The 15,799-nt window shown below is 29.2% G+C and overlaps 1 protein-coding gene across 2 annotated transcripts; it reads left to right on the plus strand.

The window, feature by feature from the left end:
- Positions 1 to 12,240: 12,240 nt before the first annotated feature.
- Positions 12,241 to 15,739, plus strand: LOC114127207 (uncharacterized). Of its 2 annotated transcripts, XM_050204673.1 has the most exons (10): positions 12,241 to 12,826; positions 12,904 to 13,009; positions 13,105 to 13,238; positions 13,499 to 13,706; positions 13,842 to 14,060; positions 14,323 to 14,514; positions 14,591 to 14,754; positions 14,837 to 15,002; positions 15,070 to 15,200; positions 15,274 to 15,739. In XM_050204673.1, exons 2-10 carry the CDS (start codon positions 12,943 to 12,945, stop codon positions 15,631 to 15,633), a joined length of 1,641 nt encoding a protein of 546 aa, XP_050060630.1. In that variant the 5' UTR covers positions 12,241 to 12,826; positions 12,904 to 12,942; the 3' UTR covers positions 15,634 to 15,739. The 2 variants fall into 2 exon arrangements, with proteins under 2 accessions (XP_050060630.1, XP_050060631.1); XM_050204674.1 differs by lacking the exon at positions 13,842 to 14,060.
- Positions 15,740 to 15,799: the final 60 nt, after the last annotated feature.

Consider the following 15,799-nt stretch of genomic DNA (forward strand, 5'->3'; position numbering starts at 1 on the left):
CCTATTAAAAAATACTAAGAAATTCAACCTTCAAAAGTATAAAGTATTAAGTGGAAAATATAAGTATTTTTTTTTCTATAAAACGTGAACAGACTAAAAACATCTAAAATGGCAATTTACTAATTGGTTAGATATAAAATAACTCATCTTGAATGAAAACCAATTAATAACGGATTAAAAGAAATACTTGGAATTAAAATAGGTTAGGTTACCTACACAAAAAACTACGAAAGAAAGAATAAAATACTATTTTATTATCGTCTAAACCCTGAGGATTATTTTGATGAAATTTCACTGTCATTTATACGTCAAATCCAATCTGATTATAAGAAATAAATTTCAGTACAAAAAAGACTAAAATACCTGATTTTTTTTTAACTTTTGTAATTTAATAAAGCTTCCAAATGTTAAAAAACAATTTCTTTTTCATATATATTATATTATATTATTAAAAAATTTATATTTATTAAATTAATATCTTAATAAAAATTTACTTTACAGATGCCTATACATATATTTTGTTTTATCAACAGCAGTAATCCTTCCATAACGGACATTTATTTCAGTCTCGCTAGTGTTCGTTATTTAGAGGTTTTATTGTGTATTTTAATAGTTTGTATTTGTTATTTTGAAAAAGGTTAAAAACACGCTATGTAAACAGTATACACGAATGCATTTACTTGCAACGACATAATAACTATTACCACAATAAGGTGTTGAATAGTGTTCATTAAATATAATTGAAATAGAAATAAATAGGTATACACTTTTTATTCATTATGATGGGAAAACAATTTTCTGGTAAACGCAAATATTTTGTTACAGCATGTGTCTTGTTTAATGATCATAGAAATCGGTCATCGCCTTGTGTACAAATAGATCTCAAACAAACAATTAAATTTTGGAATTCCTCAATGGCTACAATGAGTTATCTAATGCACTAATATTTAAAACTATAGAACCTTTGTCTTTTGTGTTTGGCTAGTATGTTAGTTAACTACTTATTGTATAGTAATTTTTATAGTGATCTATATCAATATTTTTCATGATCATATCACGAGTAGAATAGTTCATGGTGACAAAACAATACATTCATATTTTTTTATCGATCAATTTAAGTTACTGTTATTGTATACATAATATACGACTAAAATAGTTTAAAAACAAATTTAACCATCCGACGGCGTTCATTACGTATTAAAATATCACATTCAAATACTCTTGATTTCATATTACCAATATCAATGATCGAACAAATTGTAATTATGATGTTTGAAAAAATTATAATCGAACATTCTTTATAATTAGGTATAACCATAAGTATAAGTATCAGATCAATATGAAAATATGTGAGTATACTGCCCCGAAGAAAATATAACGCATTCGAACATAAGATCTACTATAGCTATACATCGTAATATTATAATCCTCGTACAAAGACAATATTATTTCGTTACTGTACGTTTTAATTGTTTGTATAGTAACTCTAAAATACTATATATTTGTACCTACGTGCCTAGAGCAGTGAATTAAATTAACATATACAGATATAACGCAGTAGTATTATAATATATACTAAGTAGTGTGTATAACAGTTTGTACACCTCAAATTTCAATACTTCACGTCAACGGAAACCGCCACGGACGTCAGGTTTCCCTCGCGCGTTTATAATATTAATGATATCTCCGAGGACGATCTCCGCACGAAACGTCGTCTGCTCTGTAATCGAGTCTGCTTGCGTCCGCGATGTCGGTTTCTTCCACGTCCTCACACAAACATTATATATACGTACTGGTCACAGATAATAATAATAATAATAATATACACTTACGACTTCCGGTGCGGTGTGGCCGCGCGCGCCGGTAAAGATCGTTAGCAGCAGCAGCAGCAGCAGCAGCCTGCAACAGCGGCGGCGGCGGCGGCAATAGTAGCAGAAGCTAAGACAATAACGTTTTTCGGGACAAATACAATACAACGATATTATTATTTGTTCTTGTCGTCGTCAACGGGTCCCGTCCGGCTGCAACTGACCGGAACTGGCTGCCGCGATAACCGCAAGACGTGACCATCGTTTGAGTGTATATTATAACACGTACGTACGACGCGTATACATACATATATATTGTTATGTAGATCATATAATGCTCTGTATCTCGACTATATGTATATATGAAATTAACATGATCGCATCGCTCACGCACACAGATGTGACACTCATAGTATATAATGTATGTATATATTACTTAAATAATTCGTGTGTGAGTGCGTCTACTGACCGGAGGTGCGTTCGTGCACAGAATCGGACCGTTAAAAGTATATATTGTAATATGGTTAAGACGTATAAACCCATATATAACCCACCTACAGGCGATAATTGCAGTGGCTTAAATATAATACCGTGTCATGTCACACGTCACGGGCTTTGCAGCGGTTTGCACTGCTGCTGCTGTTGCTGCTGCTGCTGTAAGTCCGTCACCACCGTCATTATGTGTATATTCACGTGGTTCGGATTTTTTTTTGCCTACTTATGATTTTTGTTTTTTTTTCATTATTCGCCGTGCGATCTCGGTTCTGCGGCTGTGATTCCTGAAATGATGTTCAGTATATAATATAAGTACACATCTATATTATATCTTTTTTGTATACATCAAATAATGATAAATGTGTTAACTATATACCTTCCGGGCGGTCACACTATACTACTTATAACATGTAGGTACAATCGAAAGATTTGTGCTGCAGTAGAGAAGAAACAGTAAAAACATTTGGTATTTGAGAATTGTTTTTTTCGTGGACACCGCGAAGACGTGATCGCAACTGATACGATTTCGTCGCATTACGTGCAGTAAATATAAATAATATATGTTTAGCAGTCGACAATATTATTTGCCTATATTATATATTTAATGTTATATCACTGCTCCAGTGATCGAAGTTGTACACTTATATTAGACAGAGATGTATTTTACTCAATTTTTTTAAGAGAAAAAATTCCCTTATTGCCCCAAAATTCCTAGCACATTTAAAATATAATATAATATATTCTTGTTAAACGATAAAATTTTACAGAAAAATATAGATACACGTAGAATAGATCTTTTACCTGCTAATATAATATAATAAAATAGCTATGTTGTCTAGAAATATTTTATTTTCGCGTTTTCCAATGTATCTGTATATTTAGCATGGTAGTATGAATATAATACGTAAATCGAATTGCAATCGTTTAATTTTGTACATAAATATAGAATGTTATATTTTGATCATATAGTGTACGTTAATAGGAATATAAATGTTACCAAACATGTCATAAATGTAAACAGAGATTGGAATTTTACATCTTCTTGTTAGTTATAAATGAGTGTTAACGCTTTATTAATCGCTCGAAAACAATGTCGACGGTTGTCGTTTCAACAGCAGCCATATTTTATAAAAACACAATTATATATTAAGTCAGAAAATGCGTTTGAAATTTCGTCAATACATTAAAAATCATGTTTTTGTAAAATTTAAAGTATTATTTATCTCTTGTTGTCTGCCTGCAATATAATCAATGACGTTGGAAATGTAATCGTATTACAACACTATTATTATTATGGTATTATAACAGTCAAAGACAACAATATTCTTTACTGTAGAAAGCACTCGAAGGAAATTGTCTATTTTGTGTAGACATATATGCAGTACACATATTGTGCCAATGACCACTGGAGACAACTGTATGCGCATATATATATAAGAACTATAAGAAGTCAACTACTATTACGCACACGGATACGATAGAGGTCTAAACATCCGGCCTTACGCAGTCTAAAAGCCCGACCCGACTGTTATCCAGCTCTATATAGATATTGCTCACTTCGTGTGTTGATTAATAAATGCTAATTAATAATCTAATGATAATAATACTTCGATTCTACAACAGCTTACCATGCCTTAGCCTGTACACGTTTTTTCTTGTTATTAACATACAATACTATTTTGTTTTTGATTAATGTTTTTCTAAGAAAATATCGTATACGAGAATTATCCATCACCGCCGTCGCTTTTATCTATTTTTTCGTTGGAGTAAAATATAACAACAATAGGTAGACCGTAGACGTTACATAATATAATACATATATTATATCGATGAAACTTTAAAGTCTTGTAGTCTTATTAAAAAATGTCCTCGAAATAAAATCCACCCTCATTGGCTATTTAAGATAATAATTGGAGGATATTATTATGTGATACTAATATAAGTAATAATCATGGAATAACGTACGAATAAAAATGAAATGTCAATCGGTTATTTTAGCTAGTGAAATATTACATAATATATTATGCGCCTTAACTTACCTTGAAACAAATTCTGTAGACTTTTTGATAACCGCAAATAGGCCCACATGGGTATTATTCATCAATATTGTTGTTTTAATCATACACCTATTAAACAAATAAGTAAAAAAAAAAGTATATATAATAAAACTAGCCATTCATAATGTTATTATTGTTATTTAGTAAGTAATATTATACGTCTGAATTATACATTCAAATACTCGCCACATACCATTTAGCGTATAATAGCAGTGTTTGACTTGACTGGAAAAAAATAATAAGAAAACTCCGATGACATATAAAAAATGTGCGTTCCTCAGCACATTGATATACACCTCATATTACCGTGGGGGACTTGGTCCCCCACATTACCACATGCCTTAAAAGTGTTATCACAAACCAACAGATATTTCATAATATACCAAAAAGTGCAATTTTCCATCAAAGCTAACAGAATAATTAGCTATTTTATTTTAGCTATATTACAAGCTATAAATCACTTATTATTTTAATAATTTTTTTAACTATATAAAAATGTATCATTAAAATATGTTTGGATTTAAATAATTGTTTAAGTATTAACTAATAAACAGAATAGATATTTTTGAAACTGTTGTGTAAATTTAAGTAAGGAAAGGAGGTCATCTCTCGTCAGCCTGTTGGCTACAAATTTCATTCCATTCTATACGTTGCATGCACTTAAAAAGACCTAGGCGTACATTAAAATGGTTTAAAATCTTTTGAATCCTATTAGAACTTTACTTGGGTACTTAATTCTGCAGGTATCTATTCGAGGATAGCAAAACAATAATTGCTAGTGTTGCTAATAGTTTCAATTCATGGTGCAATTATTATTAATAGCTTTATAACTGCAGGTGTACAAAAATTTTAACGACAATGAAGATGCACTTGAACGCAATTTTCTCATTGTATTTTGTTATTATAACTCATGACCACCTCCATTCAACAGTGTATACTTATTTATACTATTTATAGGTATATGAATACTTATATATAAATATTTTTTATATAAAAGTACATACTAAATATATACATATGCTCGATCCGACCGACCACAATACAATATATAGGTAATACATTATTATATTATATAAGCGTAACAGAAATAAATGACAAATTAAATTAATGATATAATTATAAAATAATTTTGGTTCTTATCAATATTAAAAAATGTTTTAATACATAGTTAAACATCACACATTACTTAAATTTTAGAATATTTTTCAAAAAAACTAGACAAGAATAAAATATTTTACATAATAGCTAGTTAATTACACGTCTTTGTGTTACACCCTGTATTAGGTATAAGGACGTTCTCACGATGCTGTGTGCAAGTGAAAAACTGTATAATTGGATTAAAATAAGCCTTCCATCGACTGCCGCGTAATATGTTTATTTAAAAACTAATTTAATCGTTACAATATGACCGCATATATTATATATTAAAATAGAACCATGGTATTCCATCATTATCCTCATTATACTATTATAATTATCAATGCATAACTGTATATCTATCGTATATTACATAGCCAGCTCATACATGATCGATTCGTGTATCCACGTTAATAAAAAATGCAAATCATTGGTAGTCGTGTAATATAAAATGCAGTATGACGTCGGCAGACCTCAAGGATTTTCTAGTACAACTATACGTAATTGAATGTAAGTTTAAATCCGTCAATGTTTTTGAAAAATTAGAGAAAATCAAGGTTAAAATGAAAATTCTAATGTACAATTACAGCGATTTTTCATAAAAAAAAATGTGGCAATTCTATTCAATTTATTCTTTGGTTAGCTAATAATAATTATTTTTCTTTATCGACCAAGACGGCATAAAAAAATAAAAATCATGATTTAATCAACAGAAGTATATTTTTCAAAACTGCAGTTAAGTTTTAAATCAAATAGGCTGCACGAAATGACTTATACTACTTATTTTTTTCGATTTATTTTTGTTGTTAAAAGTATACTAACTGTGATAAATATGAATTCGTCAGGCTTAATACAGACGATATAATTTTAGTAACTTTGATCCATATGTATAAAAAAAATTAAGGCCCCAAAGAAAAATTGCGGCCGATGAGGCCTTTTGTATGCCAGGCCGACACTGGGTAAGAGTGAAAAAATATATGTTGCCCAGAGGCACACATTATCCAAATGCGCCCTTGGCTACTGTCTACAAATACAGTATCAAGTTAGGTTAGGTATGGTTATTCATCTAAAAATCTTAAATGAGAGGGAGGGCAACATTTTTTATCAGAAAGAAAAACTTAATTTTATACTAAGAAGGTTTATTGGACAACATATTTTTGAAGTTTAAGTCCCTTTGACTTACCTCGTGAATTCATGTCTTAATACATGCAGCTCTACTAATCATTAAGAAATACAAAAAATTAATGCCTTGTCAAATAAAATTACTATATTATTATATTTACCGAACGACGATACAACTGAAATAAAATAGTGGCGCCTATTTATATTTTGTAGACAATTATATGGGTCTTTGGACAGTTCATTGCAGGCTACACTATATTTTGCGTGATTTTACCACTAAATGCATTTACGAATCATAGGGATGTACTAAAAAAATGTGAAATGAATCGATCACGTGCCGTAGAAATATTTTTCACGGAACTGTTTCGTTTCATATTTTTATGTCGGAACAAAATGTCGGTGTACACAAAAAACAACAATGGTATAATAACACTATAATAACAACTACGATACGCGAAGGTATATAATAATGTTTTATAACCGCACATTGACGACATTCGGAGTGAAACGATCTCATCATTTGTTATTTCCTCACCCGTCTGTAAAATCAATAATTTTTTAACAAAAAATAAGTATGATAATAAATAATAATACGAGCACATGGCATTATAATATTTCTATATATATTATATGTTATGCAATGATGGTGTTTTTACATATATTGTTAATTACAAAGGTAAAATATATTTTTATTTTTTTTTTTGTTTTACTACAGACGTACCGCTTGCGAGTACCCTATACCTACGTTTTCTTCTTATTCAATCTAATATATCAGTCGCGTTTTTTAAGGTGCTGCGTTCAGCAGTAGTATAATAATGATACAGCACTGCTGCAGCTGCATGCGATGTAATTTCGCCAGTCGCTCATTAACCATAACGACTATCGTTAATAATTGCTTACCGTAAAATAATCAGCAGGCATTTTTTAGTCATTTGGGACATTTTCTTTTATATACGTTTATAAATCACCCAATTACACGCAGTACGTTAATTTTACTCGATATAATATTATTCTATATATGTTAATAGATTATAGGCGCCAATCCTCTAAAGAAATAACCTATAATTAATGGTGCTTAAGCGTCGATCAAAAATTTGCAGAACACAAGCGTATTATAAAAAAACATTAAATGCTTATTAATAAGAAACTATTATAATAGTTATCATTATAATCTGTATGTTTCGTACATCAGTATTTTTAGACATTTTTAATCCGCTTCAATCCAGATATCAAATTAAGAAATACGTAAATGTAACGACTTAAAAATCTACGAGAGAACAATGTGATCGATAATAAATAAATAAAATCGTAAAACATAAAAATGAAAAAAAAACGCAATAAAAAATATTAAAATTATGCGTAATTTATATTATCCTAAAAGAAAATTTTCAAACCGATATTTTTTTTAAATGAGTCTTTGTATAGGTAGTTAAATAACGAATATATATAAAATACCAATTGTTCAACAATTCACGTTTAGATTCGGTGGTTTTTGATAGTGAAATGACCGATAATCAAATTTAAAAGCGATAACATTGTACCTATTTGTGTTTTCTTAGAGATTTTTTTTAAATTAAATTTTAGACCGAGTTATGAGCATTTTTAAATTGTATTATTTTACATACCTATCTTATTAAGTTATAAGTATGGCTAATGACTTTTGATGATAACACTATTTTAACGAAAAATTATTATAAAATTGTTATACTGTATAATAATAAATATATAATATTTTATAGACATAAAATCAATATAATAATTACATTTAAATATCCTACACGATTTTCAAGTGTGGTCTTCTATAATAGTTTTAAAAAGTATCAACTTTATATATACATATTTACTCGTACGTCGTGTGTAACATAATATGCGGTGTAATTATTTTTATTTCTATTATTATTATTATTTTCCGTCCACCTAAATGTCAAATATATTCCCGCGAGATCCGATTTGCGGGGCTGGTGTGCAGGTTGGCGCAGAGGGTTCGCTCGTAGAAAATTATTATATACATAGTGCACGTCGTGTTTTTAACATACAGGGTGATTCTTTTAATGCGATATTTAGTGACGTCCAAATAGTTATTACTTATTAGACTTCGATACCTCAATTTCTTGTAATACTTAAATACTTAATAAATAAAACTAAACATTATAATTGTATTTATTTATCGTAGTTATAAATCATTGAAGTTTCTGCTTCATCTATGAAAGTTACGTAATAAATCACAACGGTTCAATATTATTGAACTCAAATTATCTTTACTTTCACTATTTCTATTTGACAATTTTTTCAATTATCACCTACAATACAATTTTGATTGATATATATTATATAATTACTATCATGAAAATAATATTTTATAATAGGTAGGTATATTATTTTTGCAGTACTTTTTTCAAAGCATTAATATCGCAATTATCTAAGTACATTTCATTTAAATAAATTCTTTTACTTCAAAACGTCAGTTCTATTGATATTTCTTGTGTGTTATAGGCAATAGCAGGTAAATAACTGCAAAAAAATTGTCAGCAATCAAGATTGCACTTAAATTTATGAATACTGTTTTGTACAAAAAGACCTTCTTAATTAGAAATTATGATTAAAATTCCAATTTTTTGGAGTTTTTTTTTTATAGTAATAAAAAAGTAGTAGTATAAACTCTGTAGTAAAGAGAACAAGTTACTATTAATCATGATGACGAAGAACGGGAATTTTCTTATTATTATTCCTTCCAACCAGGTCAGATTAGGGAAAAATTCCAATAATTTTTGTAACGTCTTATAACATTACCTAATATATTACATTGAAAAATAATATCAGAGCCAGAACTACTTATAAATATACCATAGATGAGAATCCGAGAAAACTAAAATAAAAACTCTTCTAACTAATAACCTGCAATATCAAAATTCGTTTATAAATACATTTTTTACGACATACAACCGCATAAAGTTGCTCGATAAGTACGTCCTCAAAAATAACTATTTTAGCCATAACTATATGGATGGAAAAAAATTGTTCTACTCGTCCCGAGAACTATACGAGTTATATGCCTGTAAAAAATTGAAAAATCAGTTCTTCCGTACGATTTATCGCTTTGTTGACTGATGATTATTTTGACATCTCGCAACTATAAAGTCGCAGCAGTATTACGATTCGTGCGCGCTATATAATGACGTCGAAAATATACGATGGAAAAGAAATTATGTATAACGACGAACGTTCTATACGATATTATTATAATATATTATTATTATACTTCCCGAGATATCGATGACTGATGATTCGCCCGCGGTCTTATATATATATATACGTAAGACAACCTCCGTGTATATAATAATATAATATACGTATATATATATAATGATATATCGCGAGTTGCAGCCAGCAGGGTTGGGTCTTTTGTCGTGTCGTACCGCCGAGGGGGTGCGGCTGAGTGTTGGGGGTGACGGTTTGCGGGGGCACTGTATATAGGTATATAATATATTATAGTATAGAACGCAGCGAGTGAACGATGAAGAGGAAAAGCTCCCTCGACGCGGGGTCGCTACAGTAACGACATCACAACACACGCGGCGGCCGGGCAAAAAAAAAAAAAATATATATAAACGATCGTATCCCGCGGGCGCCCGTCGGTGCAGGTATTGATCTCGGGCGCGCTGCTCCCGCCGCCGCCACCGCCGACCGACGACGACCTCCCCCTGTCAGCCACCTCCGCCGTCGAGCTTTCGCGGATCGACGGACGAATGGGCGCGCAGCTTTCGCCAAAATGGCAGATGACGTCCCGACGAGCCGGCGTTCGTGCGCTCCCAGCGGCTGCTCACCGCGAAATGCGCTCGAACCAAGCCGCGTTCGGTTATTTATATTGTAATATAGTATAATATTATTATTATCAATTTTAGATAATATTATAATATATTTAATAATCGAATCGTCGAGTTCGCCCTATCCTCCCCCCCCCCATCCCTGTAGCTTGACGATGTGACAATATTATAGGTATAATCATGTGTTTGTTCGAGTAGTATATAATAAAGCCTATGCGATGACTTATATACATCATCGTGATGTAGGACAACTGAAGCGTTATAAATTGTGGCTGACGGATTAATTATTAGGACATCGTCAATAATATATATTAAGCGTTTTCAAATTCAAACAAAGTCTGAAACCTGCAATTTTGTGAACTAAATAATTGCGGAAAACGGAAATAACCGAGATTAAACACAATATTTTACAATAATCGTTATTCATACAAGGGCCACAACTTCTTCGCCTAGACCTAGATCTATACCTAAATAGATTAATACATTGTAGATTCCACCCTATACACGGCTGTATCGCATGCAGCTGCGGAGTGAAATTATATAATGTTATACTGAAAGTTCACCGACTGCCTAAAGGTACATAAATAAGCCTATACATTATAAGACTATATAAACAAATTAATTAATAATTAATAATTAATAATTAAATTATTACTATATAATAACTATAAACTAACAACCTTTTAATATCACGTTTGGAATCACTTATAAGCGTTTCCACTCGATTTCCGTACATTTTTTATACTTGGACAATGGACAACACATCGAAACGGCACGGAGTATATTAGAATATAATGTTTTAGATTACACATATGCAAAACGCTTATTATAATATGTAGATTATTCAACTACATTATACTGATCTATAAAGCATGTGGTAGGAAGATTAGTGACTAGTGTCGACGTGAGAAGGTGGAGAGGGGTTGTGGCGTTTTAGCGTTTTGGCGAGTTCGTCGAAAATCCATTTGGAAAGAAAAAAAATGATATTCGGGCCAAAAAAAGCGGTCTGCTCTCGCAAAACATTTTATACTTAATACATTTCGTTGTCAAAATTTAAGCCTATACAAGTATATACATTTATGTTGTATATGTATATATTATTTTATTATTTATAATATATTATTTGTGTAAAATGACGTACTCGGATAATATACATATGTATATAAATTATTATTGTGCCGTTTTCGCAGAACGTCTCATATATCGCGCATCTCCGGCGATGCAACCGTTCTGAGAACAACTATACTGACGGATCGTCATCGTCTTAATACAAAAAAAAAATCACGGCACGCTGTGTAATCTAAAAATAGCATATATGATGTTGTATAATAATAATACAATAGTATATTGTGAATCGTGTAATAATATCACCCGCAAAGTCAAATTCGAAATTATATTGTCAAAACTTTAAAACGCTGGGCTATACAACACCAGGAAGAATATTTAAAACGTTATTATATTCTTACTAATCGCAATATTAATATTATATTACTTTACGATACACCTATGGAGTGATACATCATAATATATAAAGGCGAGTGAGAAACTAATTTGAAATTTAAATGTTAAAGAATCGTTAATGAGCTATTTGTAAGTTTAATGAGAATGTGAGATTGACAGTTCTTCTGCGGTCAACATAAGGACAGATACTTATTGCGGGGAATTTTTTTTTAGCGCGAACGGATTTACCTACAAGGCTATATCGAGTAAAACATAAAGCACAGCGTAAGAATCTACGTATATAGTTGTACTGGTGATGGTATATTTTTGTGATCTACACGGAAAAAAATAATTACAATAATATTTTAGTTAAGTAAAATACAGTTGAAATAACTATATTTTTACATTTAACAACTATAATAGTATGTTCAAGTAACTAGTACACAAGTAGTTGATTTATTAAAAACGTATTCAACTAAAATAATGTTGTATTAGGTAACATAATGATTGGTTTAACAATAAATTTAGTTGAAACTATTTAACTACAACTTTTGATTGAATCAACATCAAATTTTAGTTGATTAATTTTGTGAACAATAAAATTTAGTACCGTTTACTATAAAATATAGTTATTTTTATATTTATTTTATTATTTGAGGTTATGTTACTAATTGAGTAATGTAACACTGCACAAATGCGTCACTTAAATACTCTACGGTTGTTACGATTCCACGTGTTTTCGACGCCTCAATAATTATTAATTAATTTCTATTAATTTTTGATACCTGAAGGTAATAACCAGTGTTAAATTATTTAGTTTTTTACAAGTTTTTACGAGCTATAGTCTCATCTATTAAAAAATTTATTGTTCGTGTATCGACGTTGAGTTTTCAAAAATTCAGTCTCCAGTCATACTCATAAAAAAGTTACTGTGGACCTCCAGGTAAGAATATTTTATATAATTGAAATATAATGAATTATTACAATAATGTTTTGCCTTGACCATAATATGTTCACTAGGTTTATTAGCTACATTAATTTACCTAAGTTTCAACAAATATGGATGACTTTACTGTATCAACACTTAAGGAATGGGGTTTTGATAATTTAGTAGACCGTTTTAAAGGTACCTATAATTCTTTGTATATTTTAATTTGTTTTAATAGTAGGTACAATGTTAAAACTAAATTATTATCTTTTCAATCATTTAATTATTTGTAGAAGAAGAAATTGATTCAGAAGCTTTTCTCGCATTGACTGAAAATATGATTGCTAAATTATTACCAACGTTAGGAAAACAATCCAAATTTAATAAAGAACTCATAAAATTAAAGGAAAAAATTAACAAAGAAAAGGTATTTTATTATAAGTATAACCCATTATTTTAATTCTATAATGACTACCTATTTATAAACTTACAAATAATTTTTTTTTAATACCATTATAAATTGCAATTTCTTTGTTAGAGTATTGTGTATTTGAAATAGAACATAACTAAGATATTTTCTATTTAATATAAAATTAAAAATACAGTATTATACTTGATAGTTAATAATTGATTTGACCAAATAACCAATTATTATCAAAACATTTGTACCTAATTTTTGTTGCAAAGGAAACATACTCACTAGTTTCTTCAGATTCTTTGGGATCGTTAACAGATAGCCCAGATTTAGATATAGCCAACTTAGATTTTATTATTGCTAATGGTTCAAATAGTTCAAACCCAACTGTTCAAACTCTATATGGTACGGTATGTGCTGAAGATTTCAATGTGGCAACTGGTTCACAAAATGTGTATACCAATATTTCCAATACCACAGGTAAAATTAACAAGCTGTTCACTATATATTATTATTTTTTTAATTATTTAACTAATTAATTAATATATTTATTCATTTATGAATTTTATTTTAACAACTATGTAAATTTTATATATTTCATTTATTATACTGTAGGGGTAACTACAGAAAATATAAATTCTGGTGACGGTGAATACATTAATAATATTTTAAAAAAATATAATGATGGATTAATGATATTAGATTACTATAAATTTAATAATACTTTGAATTATACAATAAGGAATTTGCTATGTTCAGTCATAATAAAACACGAGTTTCTTAATCAAGGAAATCAACAAATTTCTAAATCTAAATTTATTTATTTAGCAAAAGGTAATATTTATCTATTATAAACTAACAATTATTTTCTCTATATGTTTTTAATATATGTACTTATTATTATTGATTATTTGTTAATGAATTAAAATTAAAATTTACTTAAATCATATAGACTACAAATAAAAATTCAATATAGCAATATTAACAATAAATTGAGATGTAATGACTCATTATATCATATTACCTCATTGACACTAAAATGTAATCATTACTTATTACTCATAGGTTATTTCTAATTAACTATTTATTTTAATAGGTATTTCATCATTATTTTCATCTGAGAATGAAAATACATATTTTACTCCATATTCAAAACAAGGATTGATTATAAGTCCTAATAGAGGAAAGTTGTACGATAAGTACTGCAATTTAAAAAGAAATATTTTGAAACTAAATAACAAAAGAAAATCTGCAGAATCTAATGATAGTCAAAAGCATTTTTCTGAAGGTAGAAATTAATTTGGACATGATTCTTAAAGTTCTTTAAGTGTATATTCATTAGATTAAAATTTTTATTTTATTAGACGACTTTGAAGATTCTCTGAATTGGCTAAAAAATAATGTTGAACCAGAAAATATACTTCATAAACTTTGGAATGAAACTGCAGAATTTCGATTAAATACACAAAAAAACTTAAATGTTATAGATCTTTATCCAGCTTTGAAAAAACCAACCGGTCATTACCTTGTTAGTAAGATACACATAGTAATAATGTTTAACTTGTTCAGTTTAACTGTCTTATTTTAACTAATTTTATGGTAAATTTTAGATTGACTTAGATTTTGGGCACTTGTATCCTGGTAAGGGAATGTGTCTGTTTCAAAAATTTGATTTATTTAAAAAAAAGTTAAACATTTTACTTAAACAGAAACCTATTAAACTTGAGTCGACTTATTCACAGTTTCTTATTAAGCTTAACGATCCTAAAAAGCCTGGCAAGTGAATGTATTGATCAGGCATTGGTTGCAAAGAATTTAATTTAAACATTTTAATCTTTTATAGGAGATGATGATTTGGCTTCACTATTATTACTACCATTTATGTTTCAACCTACAAATGTAGTTCTTAAAAACAAAAAAACTCATCGACCATCCAAAATTGAACAGTCAAGAGCTTTCATTACTCATATTGTTGTAAGTTCATTATTTTAATTTATGATTTTTGATAACTTAAGATAATTTAGAACACATATTTGTTTTATTCTAGTGTGCAAATGAACTAAAAACTTTGCATCAACAAAAAAAAGATCGTGCACTTTTTTTGGGTTTGACTGTTCAACCATATGTTGTTGTAATTGGTGATATTGATGGGTTGGATCCTATTCATGCTTATACAATAATAGACAACACCCAATACTTATTGGAGACTCCTATCAAAGCAGTTGATGTGTGCTTTAAAGCTTTTCATTCGCTGAATCTTGAATATCCTATTGAATCAAATCAAGTATGGTGTTTTATTGAACATTATTTTTATAATATAGTTAACCCTATAAAAGGTAAACAATTTTTATCAATCCAAACTCTTGTAAAAGATTTAAACTCTTGTTCGGATTTAAATACAACTTAAATTGTATAAACAATTTGTTGTTACTATATTATTAAATTTATCTTACTGGAAATAGTATTATAATTTAATATTTTTTTAAAATTTATATTAAAAAAGAAAGATTTTATTACTTGTTACATTTACATTTTTTTCACAAATTATGATTTATATATTAATTATATTACTA

This window comes from Aphis gossypii, chromosome 3 (genome assembly GCF_020184175.1).
Source record: "Aphis gossypii isolate Hap1 chromosome 3, ASM2018417v2, whole genome shotgun sequence".
Lineage (NCBI taxonomy): Eukaryota > Metazoa > Arthropoda > Insecta > Hemiptera > Aphididae > Aphis > Aphis gossypii.